The sequence below is a fragment of the Geotrypetes seraphini genome, chromosome 2 (assembly GCF_902459505.1).
Source record: "Geotrypetes seraphini chromosome 2, aGeoSer1.1, whole genome shotgun sequence".
NCBI classification, from domain to species: domain Eukaryota; kingdom Metazoa; phylum Chordata; class Amphibia; order Gymnophiona; family Dermophiidae; genus Geotrypetes; species Geotrypetes seraphini.
This window is the reverse complement of record NC_047085.1, coordinates 96,538,326-96,555,535: the sequence shown is the minus strand read 5'-3', so window position 1 is coordinate 96,555,535 and position 17,210 is coordinate 96,538,326. Positions and strand designations below refer to the sequence as shown.

The following is a 17,210-nucleotide window of genomic DNA, read 5'->3' as shown; positions in this document are numbered from 1 at the left end:
TCTGTGATTACTGGATCGTTTATTTGATTAAATTGTGATTTTTTTTTTTTCCCCAGTGACTAACTCATTTATTTTATGCAATTCACTTTGGACTTTTCTGAGAGAAGGTGGGATAAGAATGTATTAGATACGGTATAGTACCTACCGAATTAACTTCATGTTCCGAAGAAAACTGTGAATCATTATTCATTTGATTCTTTGGCGTAGCAAGTTCTGGTTTCTTAACTTTTGGTTCAGGTTGGCTTTCTTTGGCTTCTATTTTCTTCAGAGGTTTTCTAGGACTCTGCTTTTGAGCTGGTAGTGTCCGTGCAAGTGCAGAAGCAGCTGGGTTAGAGTCTTCAGGTTCATCTTCATATAGCCCCATATGAGGTACACTTGCATTCGCTTTTACATGGTGAGCATGATACTGGGTACGCAGCTCTCCATTTCCAGGGCTGCTGGGATTGTTGCTAGCTAATGACTTTGGCTGAGGTTTTACGGTTGCCTCCTCTCTCATGGGTATTTTCTGAGGCAGAGGCTTGTTCACAGTTGGTGTAAGGTTTTCACTCGAGCTCCTTTCTGTATTGAGTACTGATGCTCCTGTTATAGAGTTTTGTGTTTTCACAGGAGCAGGAGAGGAAGAAGTAGTATATTTCTGGTTTTCTTCAGGGGTATGTGAGGGCGAAGTGCCTTTTCTATAAAAATGAGGAGATCCTTTTGGCGATGGTGCTTTTTCTGGAACTTTCTCCTCAAGGGTCTCTCTGACTTCTAAAACATCCTGAAACTTTTGCTTAATATAGTCAGGCCCTGAAACAGAGAAGAAAATAAAAAATTAATATTTCATAATGAAATAAAAACCACACACAAAAACCACAGTGTTCCTTTTCACACCTATGGACTGGCATAAATAAAATAATTATTTTGTGGACCGGCAAACTACTAGGACTAAAATTTTAAAACACCGTTTCCGCCTCGTCTCCGTGAGCTCGGTCCTTGCAAACCATCTGATCCCATCCGCACAAGCCTCAGTTAAGATATTATATTGAATGTATTTTATTAAAGTATAAAAAGAAACAATATTCTGAACAATTGTCATTTTATAAAAACAAATAATACAAAGTAAGGATCAACAAAACCCCTGTCTCCCCTCCCCTTCACATATATCCCCTCTACTATCAAGAAAACTGAATTATTACAGAATGCTACACAGAAATATCATGCTAACAGAATACAGCAGTCACACATAGCAGGAATAGTGTTAGGGGAGTGCAACTGGGGCAAATGCCCCCTGGTCAGAGAGAGCCCTAAGCCAGCTAGAAGCTAAAGAAGCACTGCCTGGGCTTTGCAGTCCCCAGTAATGTCTAACACCAGCTCTAGCATGATATATATTTCATATCTGATATATTCTAATCACAAAATAGAAATAAAATTATTTTTTCTACCTTTTGTTGTCTCTGGATTCTGCTTTCATCTTCTTTTCACTCTCTTCCTTCCAGCGTCTGCCCTCTGTCTCTTCAATCCAGCATCTGCCCCTTCCATATGGTATCTGTCTTCTTTCTATGCCCCTCTCCCCTTTCCATCCAGCCTGTGCCCCCTCTCTCCTTTTTACATGATTCATTCCAGCTTCACTCCTCTCTTCATTTTTATCTCTCCTACACCAGATCTAGCATCTTTTTCCCTCTATTTCTCTGCTGACCCCCTTCCCATCATCAATCTCTCTACTTCCTCATTCCTGTCTCTCCCCTTCCCTTCCTCTAATCTCCCTGCCACGTTGTTTCCTTCCTTTTTTCCTTCTCTCTTCCCTCCTCCCCCCTCCCTCTGTCCAGCAGTAACTCTCTTCCCTTTCCCTCCACCCCTCCAAGTATCATCTCTCCTTCTCCTTCCCTCCAGGTCCAGTAGCAGCTGTTCCTTTTTTTTCCCTTGTCCAGCAATTCCCAGATTCCTTTACCTCCTCCTCTTCCAGCAGCATCTCTCCTTCTCCTTCCCTCCAGGTCCAGTAGCAGCTGTCCCTTTTTTTCCCTTGCCCAGCAGCTTCCGAGCCTACAACAGTGGCTCACCTCCCAGCAGCTCTCCGTACTTGCCAGCGCAGTGATTCACTAAGGCAGCCTTGGGTCCTTTGATGGGTTGTGCTGCCTCTGAGGAAAGAGGAAGTTGCATCTTCAGAGGCGGCCACGACTCAGCAAAAGCCCCAAGGCTGCCTTCGTCAATCGCTGCGCTGGTAAGTACTAAGAGCTGCTAGGAGGGGAGAAAGCCACTGTTGAAGGCTCCCCATGATCTCGCTGGCCCTGCGCGGACCAGCAGGAAATTGCAGCTCGTCGATCTTGACGGCCCTGTGCAGACCGGCAGGAATTTTCTGCAGACCGGCACCAGTCCACGGACCAGCGGTTGAAGAACAGTGCTCTAAGGAGCCCATTTATTAAAGGGTGATAAGTACTTTACCAGTGCCTAAGTTAACTGAAGAACGTCATTAAAAACAGGAAAAAATGGCAAGGTTGAAGCGCCTATCAGTGCCTAAATAAAAGGCACCAGAATTGCGCCTAGGTAGGTGCTTAAGTCTGCCGAACGCTAAAGTAGGTATGGCCAATGCTGGAAGTGGCGTTAGGCAGTCTAAATCACCTACCTAGGTGCAATTCATGCAAAGATAGGCACCTGGCCTACATTTCTGATGCCTATCTTTACTAGGGGATCCAAAAAATAGTCCACAGCTTGCCATTAGTTGATCACTACAGGGGAATCCACTATCAGTTGAACCGGCATAACTCCTCGAAACTGTGGCTTTGGGGAGTCCTGCTGGCTTAGCTGATTGGGGCTTCCCTTGCCACAATTAGCTGAACCAGCAAGGAGATCCCCGATAACTCTCTCTTCCTCCCTCTCTCTCACCCATCCACCGATCCCCCCAAGCACCCCTCCAAAAAGATCCCCCTGCCGCCTAGCCCAACACCAGACACAACCCTCCACAACCCCTTGTACCTTTGGATAGAAAACTGGCAGGAAGGATGCCCACTCCCTCCTGCCAGCAGGCCTGCCTCTTTAAAATGGCGGGCCTTCTCTTTCCCGGAGCACCCTGGGATGCACTGGGAGGAGCCTAAGACGCTCTGTATAGTGTGTGGGCAGAGGTTCTGGCTCACTGGTGTGGGACAGTAAATAGCAGGGACAGAAACTCATTCCATATGTGAATTCCTATTGCATGATGAAGACAGATTACCATATTTTTCGCTCCATAAGACATACTTTTTTTCCACCCAAAAGTGGGTGGAAATCTCGGTGCATCTTATGAAGCGAAGATGCAAAATTTGTATGCCCTGTACAGCTGCAACTCCCCCCCCCCCCACGCCGCAGCACCTTTTAAACACCGCCGCCAGACCACCTTTTTAAAACAACTCCCCCCCCCCCCGCCATTGCACCTTTTTCAAGCAGCCTGGTGATCCAGCGTATATCCCTCCCTCCACACTACTTTCGGGCAGCAGCATACCAGCATATACTTAGACTAAGTCACATCTATCTACTTTCCATTGTGGCAATTTTATCAGGTGCATATGTTCTGCAATCCACAATAGGCAAAGAAGATACAGAAAGCCCAAAAAACCAAACCGCGGTGAGAGAAGGCACGAAGGAAGTAAGTTAAAACGCAGAGAGTCAAAGAGGGACTTCTTGGCTCCGCGGAAAACTGAGAACTGAGGAGACGCGCCCTGTGCTGGGAGGGAAGGCACTCGCGCATCCGCGGTATGGCTGACTCGAAATTTCTAGTTTCTACAAGCAAGTCTGCTTGCGAGGCTTCCGCATCGGGGCTCCGTTGATGACATCACCCATATGTGAGAATAGGCTGCCTGCTTGTCCTGGGATAATGTATCTACCCGAGCACGAAAGAAAGTAGCAAGTGTGTTGAAAAAAGTCTGTGCATGTTGCCACATGTGTTAAGGTTAATCATGCACATTTGTGGCTCAGTGCGAGTCTAACATTCTAAGAGAGAGGCTGTCAGGAGAATCCTCATGCAAATCAAGTAAGAAACTACTAGATTTGGAGTACCATTCACTGATAAAATTTCTCACAAAAGAAGGTAAAAGCCAAAGGAGGTCCATGAACGCATGATGCAGTTTATGGTGAGTCAGCCCCATCATCCTACAAAGTGAAATTTTGGAGCAAGTAGTTTAAATGCGGTAGAGAGTCCATTGAAGATGACCCTCACACTGGACGCTTTATGGAAGCAGCTTCCACAGAAATTTGCATGAAAGTCGAGGATTTAATTTTGCCAGACAGATGAATTAAGGTTTCCCGAACAGCTGAAGAAATAGGCATCTCAGCAAGTATAGTTTGGAAAATCATTCATCTAATCTAATCTAATCCTTAGGTTTGTATACCGCATCATCTCCACGTTCGTAGAGCTCGGCGCGGTTTACAGTAGATGAAATAGGAAGGAACTACAACAGAGGGTTAGAGGTAGAAGTGAGAAGAATATAAGAGGACTTGGGATGCCAGATATAAGTTTTCTTGATTCTTAAGTTGGAGAGAGGCTTACATTTTTTGAGAAAAGCCAGGTTTTCAGATGTTTGCGGAAAACTTGGAGAGAGCTCAAGTTCCGAAGAGGGGAGGTAAGGTTGTTCCAGAGCTCAGTGATTTTGAAGTGGATGGAGGTCCCTAGCTTTCCTGTGTGGGAAATGCGAGGGGAAGGATAGTTTTAATTTGTGGGAGGATCTGGTGGTATTAGGGTATGAGGATTTCCAAGAAAGAGGGATAAAGGGAGGGAGGATACCATGTAGGATTTTGAAAGCTAAACAGGCGCATTTATAATGGACCCTGGCGATTATCGGAAGCCAGTGAAGCTTGGCCAGGAGCGGGGAGACATGGTCAAATTTACTTTTAGCGAAGATGAGCTTGGCCGCTGCATTCTGAATCCGCTGAAGTCTGTGGAGGTTTTTCTTAATTAGGCTTAAGTAGATAGAGTTGCAATAGTCCAATCTGGAAAGGACAAGAACAGAGTGCATTGCTAAAGAAGGCTGAGAAAGGACAGGTTCTTGAGTGCAGTCATCTGCTGTTTAATGGTATACAGTGATTGAGTGCAATGGATCATGAATATATCACTGCTGTATAGTGATAAAGAGGACTAAATCACAGAAATGGAATCCTATGGTGTATATGAACATTCATTAATAGTTATTGTCGCAGAAGGTTATAGTGTACACGCCTGTTTTTTTCATCATGACAGATTGCTGGAATGCTGACATGCTGTTTGGAAGTTTATATCAAGTATGTGATGCAGGATTAATACACCACTTTGTTTTTCTGCATGCCCTGACGCAGCCCTTGTGTGGGTGAAATATGTCCATATCAGGTTAAATGTCTCATAGTGACTATTTGTGGTGAATAAATTTTATTTTGAACTATACTTTTGGTGACCTGCTTCTGTATTAGTACCGCCATACCTGTTTTTTGACATCTTCTGCTCTATGGAGATTTTAAAAATTTACCGCTAATTTTAGGTTGGCCTAGGGTTAATGTAAGTTCCTTATGTTGGTGCCTTGTGATAATTATATTATAATGTCTTTGAAAATATATTCGCTAAATCCGTTATCTCCTTTGCTGTTTGATATTGTTTTGGAACCCTTACTGTTGGCTATTAAACAAGCAGAGGAGATTTGTGGTATTCCTTGGGCAGTTCGGGATTACAACGTTTCTGCATATGCAGATGTTATTTGCTTCATTTGAGAAGTCCTGAAATTACCATACCATGTTTACTGGAACTGATTAATAAATTTGGAAAATTCTCTGGTTACAAAATAAACTGGAGTAAATCAGAAATTCTTCCATTGAATGTACATTGTACGAAAGGATTATTTGATGAATTTCCTTTTATTTGGAAGGAGGATGGTATTAAATACTTAGGTATATGGATTAAAAATACATTGGAAGGAACGATGAAAATAAATGAAAAATCATTATTATTAAAGGTCACGGAGATGTGTGAGCAATGGAACCCTTTACACTTGTCTTGGTGGGGGAGAGTTCAAATGGTCAAAATGATGATCTTGCCGGTAATTTGTTACCAACTGGGTATGTTACCAATTTATTTTCAAGGGTCCTTTTACAAAAAGTTAAATATTATATTGACAAAATTTATTTGGCTAGGGAAGAAAGCAAGAATTGCTTTAGTATCTCTACAAAAACCAATTGCGGAGGGTGGGGTAAATTGTCCCAATTTTTATAGGTAACATCAAGCCTATATAATGCGTCAAGGTATGTATTGGATCCTCCCTGAGCTCTTAGAACATTACTCAGACTGGCTATATCTTGAGTGGAAAATCATGTCCCCGATGAAACTGTCTCATATATTAAGTATTAAAATACCTAGGTATGCTAAGGATAATGTGATTTTATTGGACACATGGAAAACAGTTAAATTTATTGATAAGTTAACAGATGTTCCAATAATAAAGTCTACTTTGCTGTCCTTATGGTTAAACTCCAAGATTCAAATAGGCGGTGCTGGGATCGCTTGGAAGAATTGGATGCAGGCAGGTATTCGGACATTAGATGACGTTATGTCTAATGGAAATCTGCTTGATTTTTCACAATTGCAACAGTCATTTGGAATTTTAAAATCTCAACAATATAGGTGGTTGCAGTTGAAGCAGGCTATTCAGAGTGGGTTCCCTGAATGGAAAAACTTTAAAACATATGACGGAGGTGATTAGTGGAGTACCACAGGGCTCAGTCTTGGGCCCAATCCTATTCAACATCTTTATAAGAGACTTGGCAGAAGGGCTTCGAGGTAAAATAACATTATTCGCCGATGACGCCAAACTGAGTAATGTAGTGGGCAAATGCACAACAGACGAAGATTCAGTGCCCGACAACATGATGCACGACCTACTCCTACTGGAGCGATGGTCTAGGACATGGCAACTCAACTTCAATGCCAAAAAATGCAAAGTTATGCACCTGGGCAGCCAGAATCCATGCAAGTCTTATACCCTTAATGGCGAGATCCTAGCAAAAACGGTAGCAGAACGAGACTTGGGGGTAATCGTCAGTGAGGACATGAAGTCTGCCAATCAAGTGGAGCAGGCTTTGTCCAAGGCAATCATGGGCTGCATACGAAGGGGTTTCGTCAGTCGTAAGGCGGAAGTCATTATGCCATTGTATAGATCCATGGTGAGGCCCCACCTGGAATACTGTGTGCAATTCTGGAGGCCACATTATCGCAAGGATGTGCTGAGACTGGAGTCGGTGCAAAGAATGGCCACCCGGATGGTCTCGGGACTCAAGGATCTACCATACGAAAAACGGCTTGACAAATTACAGCTATACTCGCTCGAGGAGCGCAGAGAGAGGGGGGACATGATCGAGACGTTCAAGTATCTTACGGGCCGCATCGAGGCGGAGGAAGATATCTTCTTTTTCAAGGGTCCCACGACAACAAGAGGGCATCCGTTGAAAATCAGGGGCGGGAAACTACGAGGTGACACCAGGAAATTATTTTTCACTGAAAGAGTGGTTGATCGCTGGAATAGTCTTCCACTACAGGTGATTGAGGCCAGCAGCGTGGCTGATTTTAAGGCCAAATGGGATCGGCACATGGGATCTATTCACAGGGCAAAGGTAGGGGAGGGACATTAAGGTGGGCAGACTAGATGGGCCGTGGGCCCTTATCTGCCGTCTATTTCTATGTTTCTATATTTTAGCCTGCAAATCCTTTGCTACCAAACTGATTTAGTAGGTCATCAGGCTGCTCAGTGGTACAAATTGATTTCTGGATTTTTGAATAAAAAGCCAAAAAATAGTCTTAGAGACATCTGGAGCATCGAGATAAAATAGTATATTTCTGTGTCTCGTTGGCCACGAATTTGGACTTGGAGATTGAAATGTACAGCGTCAGCATCTATGAGACAAACATGGTTATTTTTGTTACATAGGATTTTCTGGACCCCAGTTTGATTAAATAAAATAGATAGTTCTAAGTCTAATAGATGCTGGCATTGCCATACTGGTATAGGGACTTTGGATCATCTGTTGTATTTTTGTCCATTTGTATTAATATATTGGAAGTCAATTTGGGACAAATAAATTTAGTACTAGATTCAAATGTTCCAATGTCATATGAGGCTATAATTTATGGAACAATTTTACATGTGAAACCCACTCTAGATAAATATAAGAGTCGTCTATTTATAATCCTAAGAGGTATAGCCATTCAATTTATTACAAGTAATTGGAAAAACCATGATAGAATTAATTATACATTTTGGTGGGTGAATGTGTGTACTACATACAGATACGAACAAATTAATGCAGAATGTAGGGTCTTAGTGAGGTATTTAATAAAATTTGGAGCCCATTGACTAAATTTGTAAAAACATAATAATGTATTTTCATCATATCTCTTCTTTTCTTTGGTTTATTTATCTTTACACATCCAAGGGGGTGGGGGTTTGGAGGGAGGGGAATAAATATTGATAGTGATATTTGGGTAACTTCATTCTTTATTTGTATTGTATATTAGGATATATTATGATATTATTATATGCAGGAAAATGAAATTATTGAATTATATCTATGTTACCTGTATAGATAATAGTGTAATATGTGGAATATCTTTTGATCTTTCATTTGTATGACACTGTTTTTGATTAAAAACCAATAAAGCATTGAAAATAAAAAAATTACCGCTAATTAAAAAGTTAAATCTTTCTGCATTTTAGACCAAGCTCCCTATCAGGAAGAAGTTCATACAATGCAAACTAAAAGGGTTCTGCAGCAGACTGGAGGGTGGCCAATGTGATGGCGATTTATTGTTTTCAAAGCAATTTATTGAACGACAAAGTACAAACCAACAAAGCAGTTAATACGTTTTCAGAATACAAAATACTGTGAACAAAACAACAAACCAGATAGTCAGAGTCTGGATTGGGTTCTTATATCCAGACTCAGCCAAGCCCCACCCTACAATAAGATCCCCCCACCTCTCTGTGATGCCAATTTTTAAGAAAGGTTCCCAAGGTGATCCAAGAAATTATAGACTGGAAAGTCTGATGTTGATACCGGGCAAAATTGTAGCAACTATTATAAAGAACAAAATGATGTAACATACATAAGCATGGATTAATGAGAGAAAGCCAATATGGATTTAGTCAAGGGAAATCATGCCTCACCATTCTACTACATTTCATTGAAGAGGTGAACGAACATGAGGATAAAGGTGAGCTGGTTAATATTGTGTATTTGGATTTTCAAAAGACATTTGACAAACTACCTCATCAAAGACTTCTGAGGAAATTAGAAAGTCCTATTATGGATTAAGAACTGGTTGAAAGGCAGAGCAGGTTTAAATAGTCAATATGCTCGATGAAGAAATATAAACAGTGGGGTTCCCCAGGGGTCTGTGCTGGGTCTGCTGCTTTTTTAACATATTTATCAATGAACTAGAGATAGGAATAACTAATGAGATAATTAAATTTGCAGATGACATAAAGTTATTCAAAGTTGTTAAATTGTAAGATAATTTTGATAAATTGTAAAAGGACTATGTGAGACTGGGATAGAGAGCTGCACGGGAACGGGGATGACGGGAATCCCGCGGGACCCGCGGGGATCCCGCGGGTTCCCCCTTTGGGTCACGGGGATCCCGTGGGGACGCCCCCTAGGGTCGCGGGGATCCCATGGGGACGCCCCCTAGGGTCGCGGGGATCCCGTGGGGACGCCTCCGAGGGTCGCGGGGTTCCTGCGGGGTTGGATCGCAGTGCACTGCATTCGAGCCGCGAGGGTAGTCTTCTCCTCCTTACCTGCACTGTCGCAGCACACAGCCGAACGGAAGTCTTCCCGATGTCAGCGCTGACGTCGGAGGGAGGGCTTAAGCAAAGCCCTCCCTTCCTCCGACGTCAGCGCTGACATCAGGAAGACTTCCGGTCGGCTGTGTGCGGCAGGGCAGGTAGGAAGAAGGCAATGGCGAACGAAAGAGGGGGGAGGGGGCGGTCCGCCCCGAAGAATGTGCACAGCTGGTCAGGTCCCCCGATCGACCGACAACAGGCCCGGCCGACAAACCTCCCTGCCCTGTAGCCGCGAATCTAAATTACCTCTTACAGCAGCTTCACTACTCCAGCTGCTGTAAGAAGGTAAATTAGATTCGCGGCTACAGGACAGAGAGATTTGTCCGACCGGGCCTGTTCTGTTGTCGGTCCGGTGCAAAAGCGCCACAAAGGTGGAGGCAGGGAGGGAGGAAAGGTGGAGTGGAGAAGAAAAGACGCTTAAGGGGGGAGAAGGGCCGCTGAAAGCACTGGGGAAGACAAAGGGGTGGAAAAGAGCGCTGAAAGGACATGGGGTAAACGGGAGGAAGGGGGGGGGAAGGACCCTGAAAGCACTGGGGAAGACAAAGGGGTGGAGAATGCCACTGAAAGGACATGGGGAAGACAGAGGGGGGAGAAGGCCGCTGAAAGGACATGGGGAAGACAGAGGGGGGAGAAGGCCGCTGAAAGGACATGGGGAAGGCAGAGGTGGGAGACAGGACATGGGGAAGACAGAGGGGGGAGAAGGATGCTGAAAGGACATGGGGTAAACGGGAGGAGGGGGAGAAGGATGCTGAAAGCACATGTGGAAGACAGAGGGGGGTGAAGGACCCTGAAAGCACTGGGGAAGACAAAGGGGTGGAGAATGCCACTGAAAGGACATGGGGAAAACAGGGGTGGAGAAGGCCACTGAAAGGAAATGGGGAAAACAGGGGGGGAGAAGGCTGCTGAAAGGAAATGGGGGAAAACAGGGGGGGAGAAGGCTGCTGAAAGGATATGGGGAAGACAGAGGGGGGAGAAGGCCGCTGAAAGGACATGGGGAAGACAGAGGGGGGAGAAGGACGCTGAAAGGACATGGGAAAGGCAGAGGGGGGAGAAGGATGCTGCCTGACAGGACATAGGGAAGATGGTGGGGGAGAAGGACACTGGAAGGAAATGGTGAAGAGGGAATGGGGAGAAGACCCTGGCAGGGAAGAAGACAGAGGTGCCAGACTATGGGGGGGAGTGGAAGGAAAAAGATGGGTGCCAGACCAATTTGGGATGGGGGAAAAAGGGAGAGGCACAGTAACAGAGCAAATGGAAGACACAGAGAGAAGAGAGGCAGTGGATGGAAGGAATTGAATGAGAATATGAAGAAAGCAGAAACCAGGCAACAAAGGTAGGAAAAAAATTCTTTTTTTTTTTTGCTTAAGGATAAAGTAGTATATTAGTTGTGTTGAAAAAAATTTATAAACATTAGAGGCTCTGGTAGAAACCCATTTACAAAGTATGTATTCTTCCCAATTAATATTTCCAAATTAATAAAGTCTTTTTGCTTATTTTTAAATGGGTTTCTACCAGAGCCTTTAATTCAGTAGCATAATTAAATGAAATAACTATTTCTGTAGTTTATAGGGACGGGCGGGGACGTAGGGGATTCCTCACGGGGACGTAGGGGATTCCTCGCGGGGACGGAGGGATTCCTCGCGGGGACGGGTGGGGACGGAGGGATTCCTCGCGGGGACGGGTGGGGACGGGTGGGAGTCCTCACGGGGACGGGTGGGGACGGGTGGGACTTTGGCGGGGACGGGTGGGATTTCTGTCCCCGCGCAACTCTCTAGACTGGGATTCAAATTGGCAGATGACGTTTAATATGAGTGCAAAGTGATACATGTGAAAAAGAGGAATCTGAACTATAACTATGTAATGCAGGTTTCTACGTTATAAGTCACCACCCTGGAAAAGGATCTAGGTATCATCATTGAGGATACATTGAAACCCACAGCTCAGTGTGCAATGGCAGATAAGAAAGCAAATAGAATGTTAGCAATGATCATGAAAGGAATGGAAAACAAAGATGAAAATGTTATAATGCCTTTGTATCACTCTATGATACGGCCGCACCATATGTGCCTGTGAGCAATTCTGGTTGCTGTATCATAAAAAAGATATAGTGGAATTAGAAAAGGTACAGAGAAGGGCAACAAAAATGATAAAGGGATGGGGGTTCTTCTGCTTGGAGAAGAGATGGCTCAGGGGAGATATGATAGAGGTCTATAAAATACTGAGTGGAGTGGAAAGGGTAGATGTGAATCACTTGTTTAACGGTTTCCAAAAATACTAGGACTAGGGGACATATGATGAAGCTACTAAGTAGTAGATTTAAAACAAACTGGAGAAATATTTCTTTATTCAACATGTAATTAAACTCTAGAATTTGTTGCTGGAGAATGTGGTGAAATCAGTTAGTATAGGTGTTAAAAATCGTTTAGATAATTTCTTAAAAGAGAAGTCCATAGGTCATTATTGAGATGGCTTGGTGACATTTACTGCTTATTTCAAGGATAAGCAGCATAAAATGTGTTTTACTCCTTGGGATTTTGCCAGTTACCTGGGTTGGCCACTGTTAGAATCAGGATATTGGGCTTGATTGACCTTTGGACTGTCCCAATATGGCAATTCTTATGTTCTTAAGCAAATGAGATTTACTAAGAGTCAATTTCAGCTTGGCTGAAATAGGTAAGCACCATATGTCATTAAGAGTCTACCTGTTTAAATGTTGCTTGAAGAGTTAATACAGACATCTCAAGCAGATGATTGGAAAAGAAATTATTGAGGAAGTAGATAAGGAAGGATAAATGGGGCCTTTGTATTGCCTGCAATTACATTTCTGCATTCTGCCTTAAGGATAAAGGTGTGTGGGAAGCAGTTATTTCAAAGCTGTTCATAATGCATGGACCAGACAACAGTGCTTTTCAATACTACAGATACTGCAGACCCAGGCAAAATAATAACTCTCATCGTCTTAAATGGACACGGTTACCTAAAATGCACCTTCAAGGACTAGGCCCATAAGGGCATATGAGGTTCTAATTTTATAAAGACAGCACTGTGCCTTGGTATAATGAGTGAGGAGGCACATTTGAAAGTCAGGCATAAGGCAGAAAAAGAACAGAAGGAACAATTTTGGTGCCATTTTCTATATAATTTATATTTCACCCTTCCTTTCTTAGGCTTAAGACAGAGCACAATAATTTATTATATTTCAGAAATATTTATCATGCTGTTGTGGTAAGCATACAATCTTAAAATAAACCTTAAAAATTCTTTAAATAATGCATATTACCCAATATAATAATCATTCTAAATAACTCCCCCTTTTACGAAGCTGTGTTAGGCTTTTTTATCGCCATTAGCGGCAGTATTAGCTCCGATATTCATAGAATTCCTATGAGTGTCGGAGCTAATACTGCCGTAGCTGGCGATATAAAAGCCTAACGCAGCTTCGTAAAAGCGTGGGATAAATAAACACTAACCTCTTTTTACAAAACTCTAGCATGGTTTTTAGCGCTGTCCGTGGCTCTGACGCTCGTAAGAATTCTACGAGCATCGGAACTGTTATCACCACAGCTGGCACTAAAAACCACACTATGGCCCTCTTTTACAAAGGTGCGCTAAGCATTTTAGCGTGTGCTAAATCAACGTGTGCGCTAACTGCTAACGCGTCCATAGGATAACATGCACACGTTAGTGTTTAGTGCGTGTTTAGCGCGCGCTGAAAAGCATAGCACACCTTTGTAAAAAGGAAGGGGGTGGGTAAGTAACAGTGCAATCTGCCTTTATTTATACTTTTAGAATGCATCGTCACTAAAAGCTTGTGGTTTACACAAGATGATGAACATAATTACCTATAAAGTATACCTTATGAAAAAAAGTACAGCCAGTAAATGTTAACTGGATAGAACCATAACCATCTAAAATCAACACAGGCAATCAACATGTATACAAGGGAAAGCTTGACTTTTTATTTTATTTTAAATAAAGCCTTGTCTTCTTCAAAATCACAACAGCAGGTTCACATTAAAATCATATGGTATCATGACCAAAACGATCTTAAGCTCCAATATGTTTGAACTTCATGACCTTAAAAGATGGTACAGTGAGCAATTGTTAAGTTTTATACCTCTACAAGAATGTGGGAATGTAACCGATTAATTTTTCCTGCAGTTAAGTATGGCCCCTGATCATTCCTTACTATGAAACCCTATGTTAAACAGCTTATTTCTAGTAAAATTTAGGTTTTCTGGTTAATTCTAGTGTGCTATATGGTGACATCAGTGTGCTAGCAGTTAGCACATCTGTGCCCATTCTCTTTCCCTGACATTCCTCTTAAAAATATGACCACGTAACACCACTTCTGATCAAATCCCATTGGCTGCCTATTAATCATCGAATTACTTTTAAAATAGCATTTTTAGTTTTCAAAGTACTGTTATTTAACGAACCACAGTTCATTTCTAGAATGATTACTCCACATCACTCTCCACGATCTCTCCGATCGTCATCCCAAGATCTACTATCGGTCCCGTCTTTAAAAATAGTGGGTACAAGGAGAAATGAAATGTTTTCTGTTTTAGCTCCTCAAACTTGGAACGCTTTGCCACTCTTTATCAGAAAAGAAAAAGATCTCATCTCTTTTAAAAAACTTTTAAAAACATTTTTATATAATGATGCTTTTATGAACTAATCATGCAAGCCTTGCTCCTTTGAATAAACTCATTTTTTTTCCTTTTTTTTTTCTCCCCCCTTCCTTGTGTTTTACCCTTTCTATGTTTTTTTTCCAGACTGAAATAATTGTAACTTTTCCCCCTTCTTCCTTGTGTATCCTGTTTGTCACTAAATTGCATACATAAAAATATTATGTATTTTAATAAAATTGTTTTCTTTCTTTCTTTCTTAGTGGCTGCCTTAAAAGCAGCAGCCAATTGAGTGTCAATCACAAATTGGTGCCAGTTTTGGAATTGCGCCAATACAAAAGATAAACACTGGAAATGTAGGTCACGGTTTTCCAGGCCTACATTTTTGGTGCCTATCTTTGCATGAATCGCACCTATTTAGGCACTTTTGGTTGCCTATTGCTACTTCCGTTTTTGGCCATGCTCACTTTGGCATTCGGTGGCCTGCCTAAAGCACCTATGTAGGCATGATTCCAGCGCCAATTTTCTAGGTGCCGATATGTGCCTCAAATCTTAGTTAAAAATGCTATTTGGATGTAATTTTTTAAGAAAGACATGGGCACCTATTAGTCTTTTAATATTCCTGGTAGCCCTTGGAAGGACAATAAATGGCTGTGGAAGGGGAAGGCCCGCCATTTTGGTGTGGCGGGCATGCTGGTCAGAGGAGTAAGCATTTCTCTGGCTGGACTTTCTTCCAACAGGTATGGGGGGGGGGGGTTTCAGAGGTTCCAGGGGGTTTGAAGGTGGTGGCGGCATGAGGGAGTGGGCATCCCTCCTGCCGGTCACCAATGGGAGATAGAGATACTAAATGGAACCTGATGCACAGAAGCCTTTTAAGGCAAAAAATTCATTCATTCATTACAAAAATTCATTCATTCATTCATTACAAAAATTCATTACCTGCTGGTAGATGGGTACAACCCATAGTGGTAAGCATATTTTTCTTTTTTTTTTTTGCAGGCCAAATTTTTTATTAAGATACTTAGGGATCCTTTTATAAGGTGTACTAACCGATTTAGCGCATGCTAAAGATTAGCACACGCTAAATGCTAAGGCATCCATTATATTCCTATGGGCATCTTAGCATTTTGCACACGCTAAATTGGTTAGCACGCCTTTTTTAAAAAATCTTTATTGATTTTCAAAACTTATACAAAGTGCAACAAATATACAATCAACAATATCAAGTAACGACACTTATATTCTTGCAAACAACTGAAACACATTAACCCAACCCCACCTTTCCCTCCCTCCCTGGATATATGTATAAATCTAAGCAAATCCAGAAATTAAGGATTCAATCATTCTTTTGCCTGGCAAATGCCTCCAATAGACTCCAAATCTCTTTAAACCTCTTACTATTTCCAGATTGTTCTGCAATCATCCTTTCATATCTATAGCACAGACAAAGTGTTTCCCACCAAAAAACATATTTTTCATATACTAAAGGCCAAATTCTTCTAATAGTGCCGGTATCGTTAGCCGCTTAAAAACATCCGATTGTGCAATCATGCAACGGCACCGTTTGCAGAATCACAGATATGTGAAAGATAGGTGGCAGAAAGGTAGGACAGGGATTTAAAGGCCTATGTTTCCGGTGCCTACCTTCCATGAGAATCACGCCTATGGAAGTGCTTTAAGATGCCTAATGCCACTTTCAGCATTAAGCACACCTACAGTGGTGTTAGGTGTCATAAGGTGCCTTTGTAGGTAGAACAACGGCAGTCTTTTTGGAGATGCCCTTAGGCATATCCATTCTTTTATAATGGTGTTTCAATTGGTTTTTAATTGGTGCAGCTAATTAGTGTGCCGATTAAACCAATTAAAATCAATTAAGTGGCAGTAGGGTGCCTACTGCTGCCTAACTTCAGGTGCTGTTTTTAGAATCGGTCCCTAAGGCTGGTTAGGGCTTAACACCCTTTAGTAAAAGGCCCTCTCAAATTTCTTACAGAGTGTTATTAGTTTGAAAACAGCTCAGATTCTAGTTCAGGGGAGCAATTTTGTAACATCTAGTTTCTACTACTCCTCATGGCAAAAAAATCTGCCGAAATTACTCACATAAGCTTTTGGATTTTAGTCTTGATACATGCCACAAGATGGAAAGGTGACAAAAAAATAAAGCAAAACAAAAAAAGAAACTATGTGGGTTTCCTGGGAGGAGGAAGAGAAGCTGCAGGATTCAAAGCTGATGATACTTTGACGAGACTAAGCTACCAGAGAACGGCACACATATCACCAGCTCCATGGAAACACATTATGATTTAATATGACTGTGCAAAAAATGATTTCTAATCACTAAGTGGGGCTTTTACTAAACTGGACTAGAATTCAGAGAGGGTGCAGAGACGAGCAATGAAGCTAATGAAAGGCATGGAGAACTTGGAATACAAGGAACGACTTAAGAGACTGGGATTGTTCTCCCTTGAGAAAAGGAGACTGCGAGGGGATATGATCGAGACTTTCAAAATACTGAAAGGAATCGACAAAATAGAGCAGGAAAAAAAATTATTTATAATGTCCAATGTGACACGGAAAAGAGGACATGGACTGAAGCTAAGGGGGGACAAATCCAGGACAAATATCAGGAAGTTCTGTGTCACGCAGTGAGTGGTGGACACCTGGAATGCTCTCCCAGAGGAGGTTATTGCGGAATCCACCATTCTAGGATTGAAAAGCAAACTAGATCTCCTTACGAGAGGCATAGAGGAATATGGGTGACTAAAATTACACCAGGTGTACA

General features: G+C 42.4%; 1 protein-coding gene across 2 annotated transcripts in view; it reads right to left on the bottom strand.

Annotated features, from left to right (window-relative positions):
* JPH1 (junctophilin 1) overlaps positions 1-17,210 on the bottom strand; it is a 235,427-nt gene that overhangs the window by 25,691 nt on the left and 192,526 nt on the right. Inside the window, exon 4 of one of the 2 annotated variants that reach the window (XM_033933305.1) lies at positions 146-786. In XM_033933305.1, the coding sequence (XP_033789196.1) occupies positions 146-786 (641 nt within the window). Of the gene's footprint in view, positions 1-145; positions 787-17,210 lie in introns of those variants that run through there. The other variant, XM_033933309.1, reaches the window with a different exon arrangement.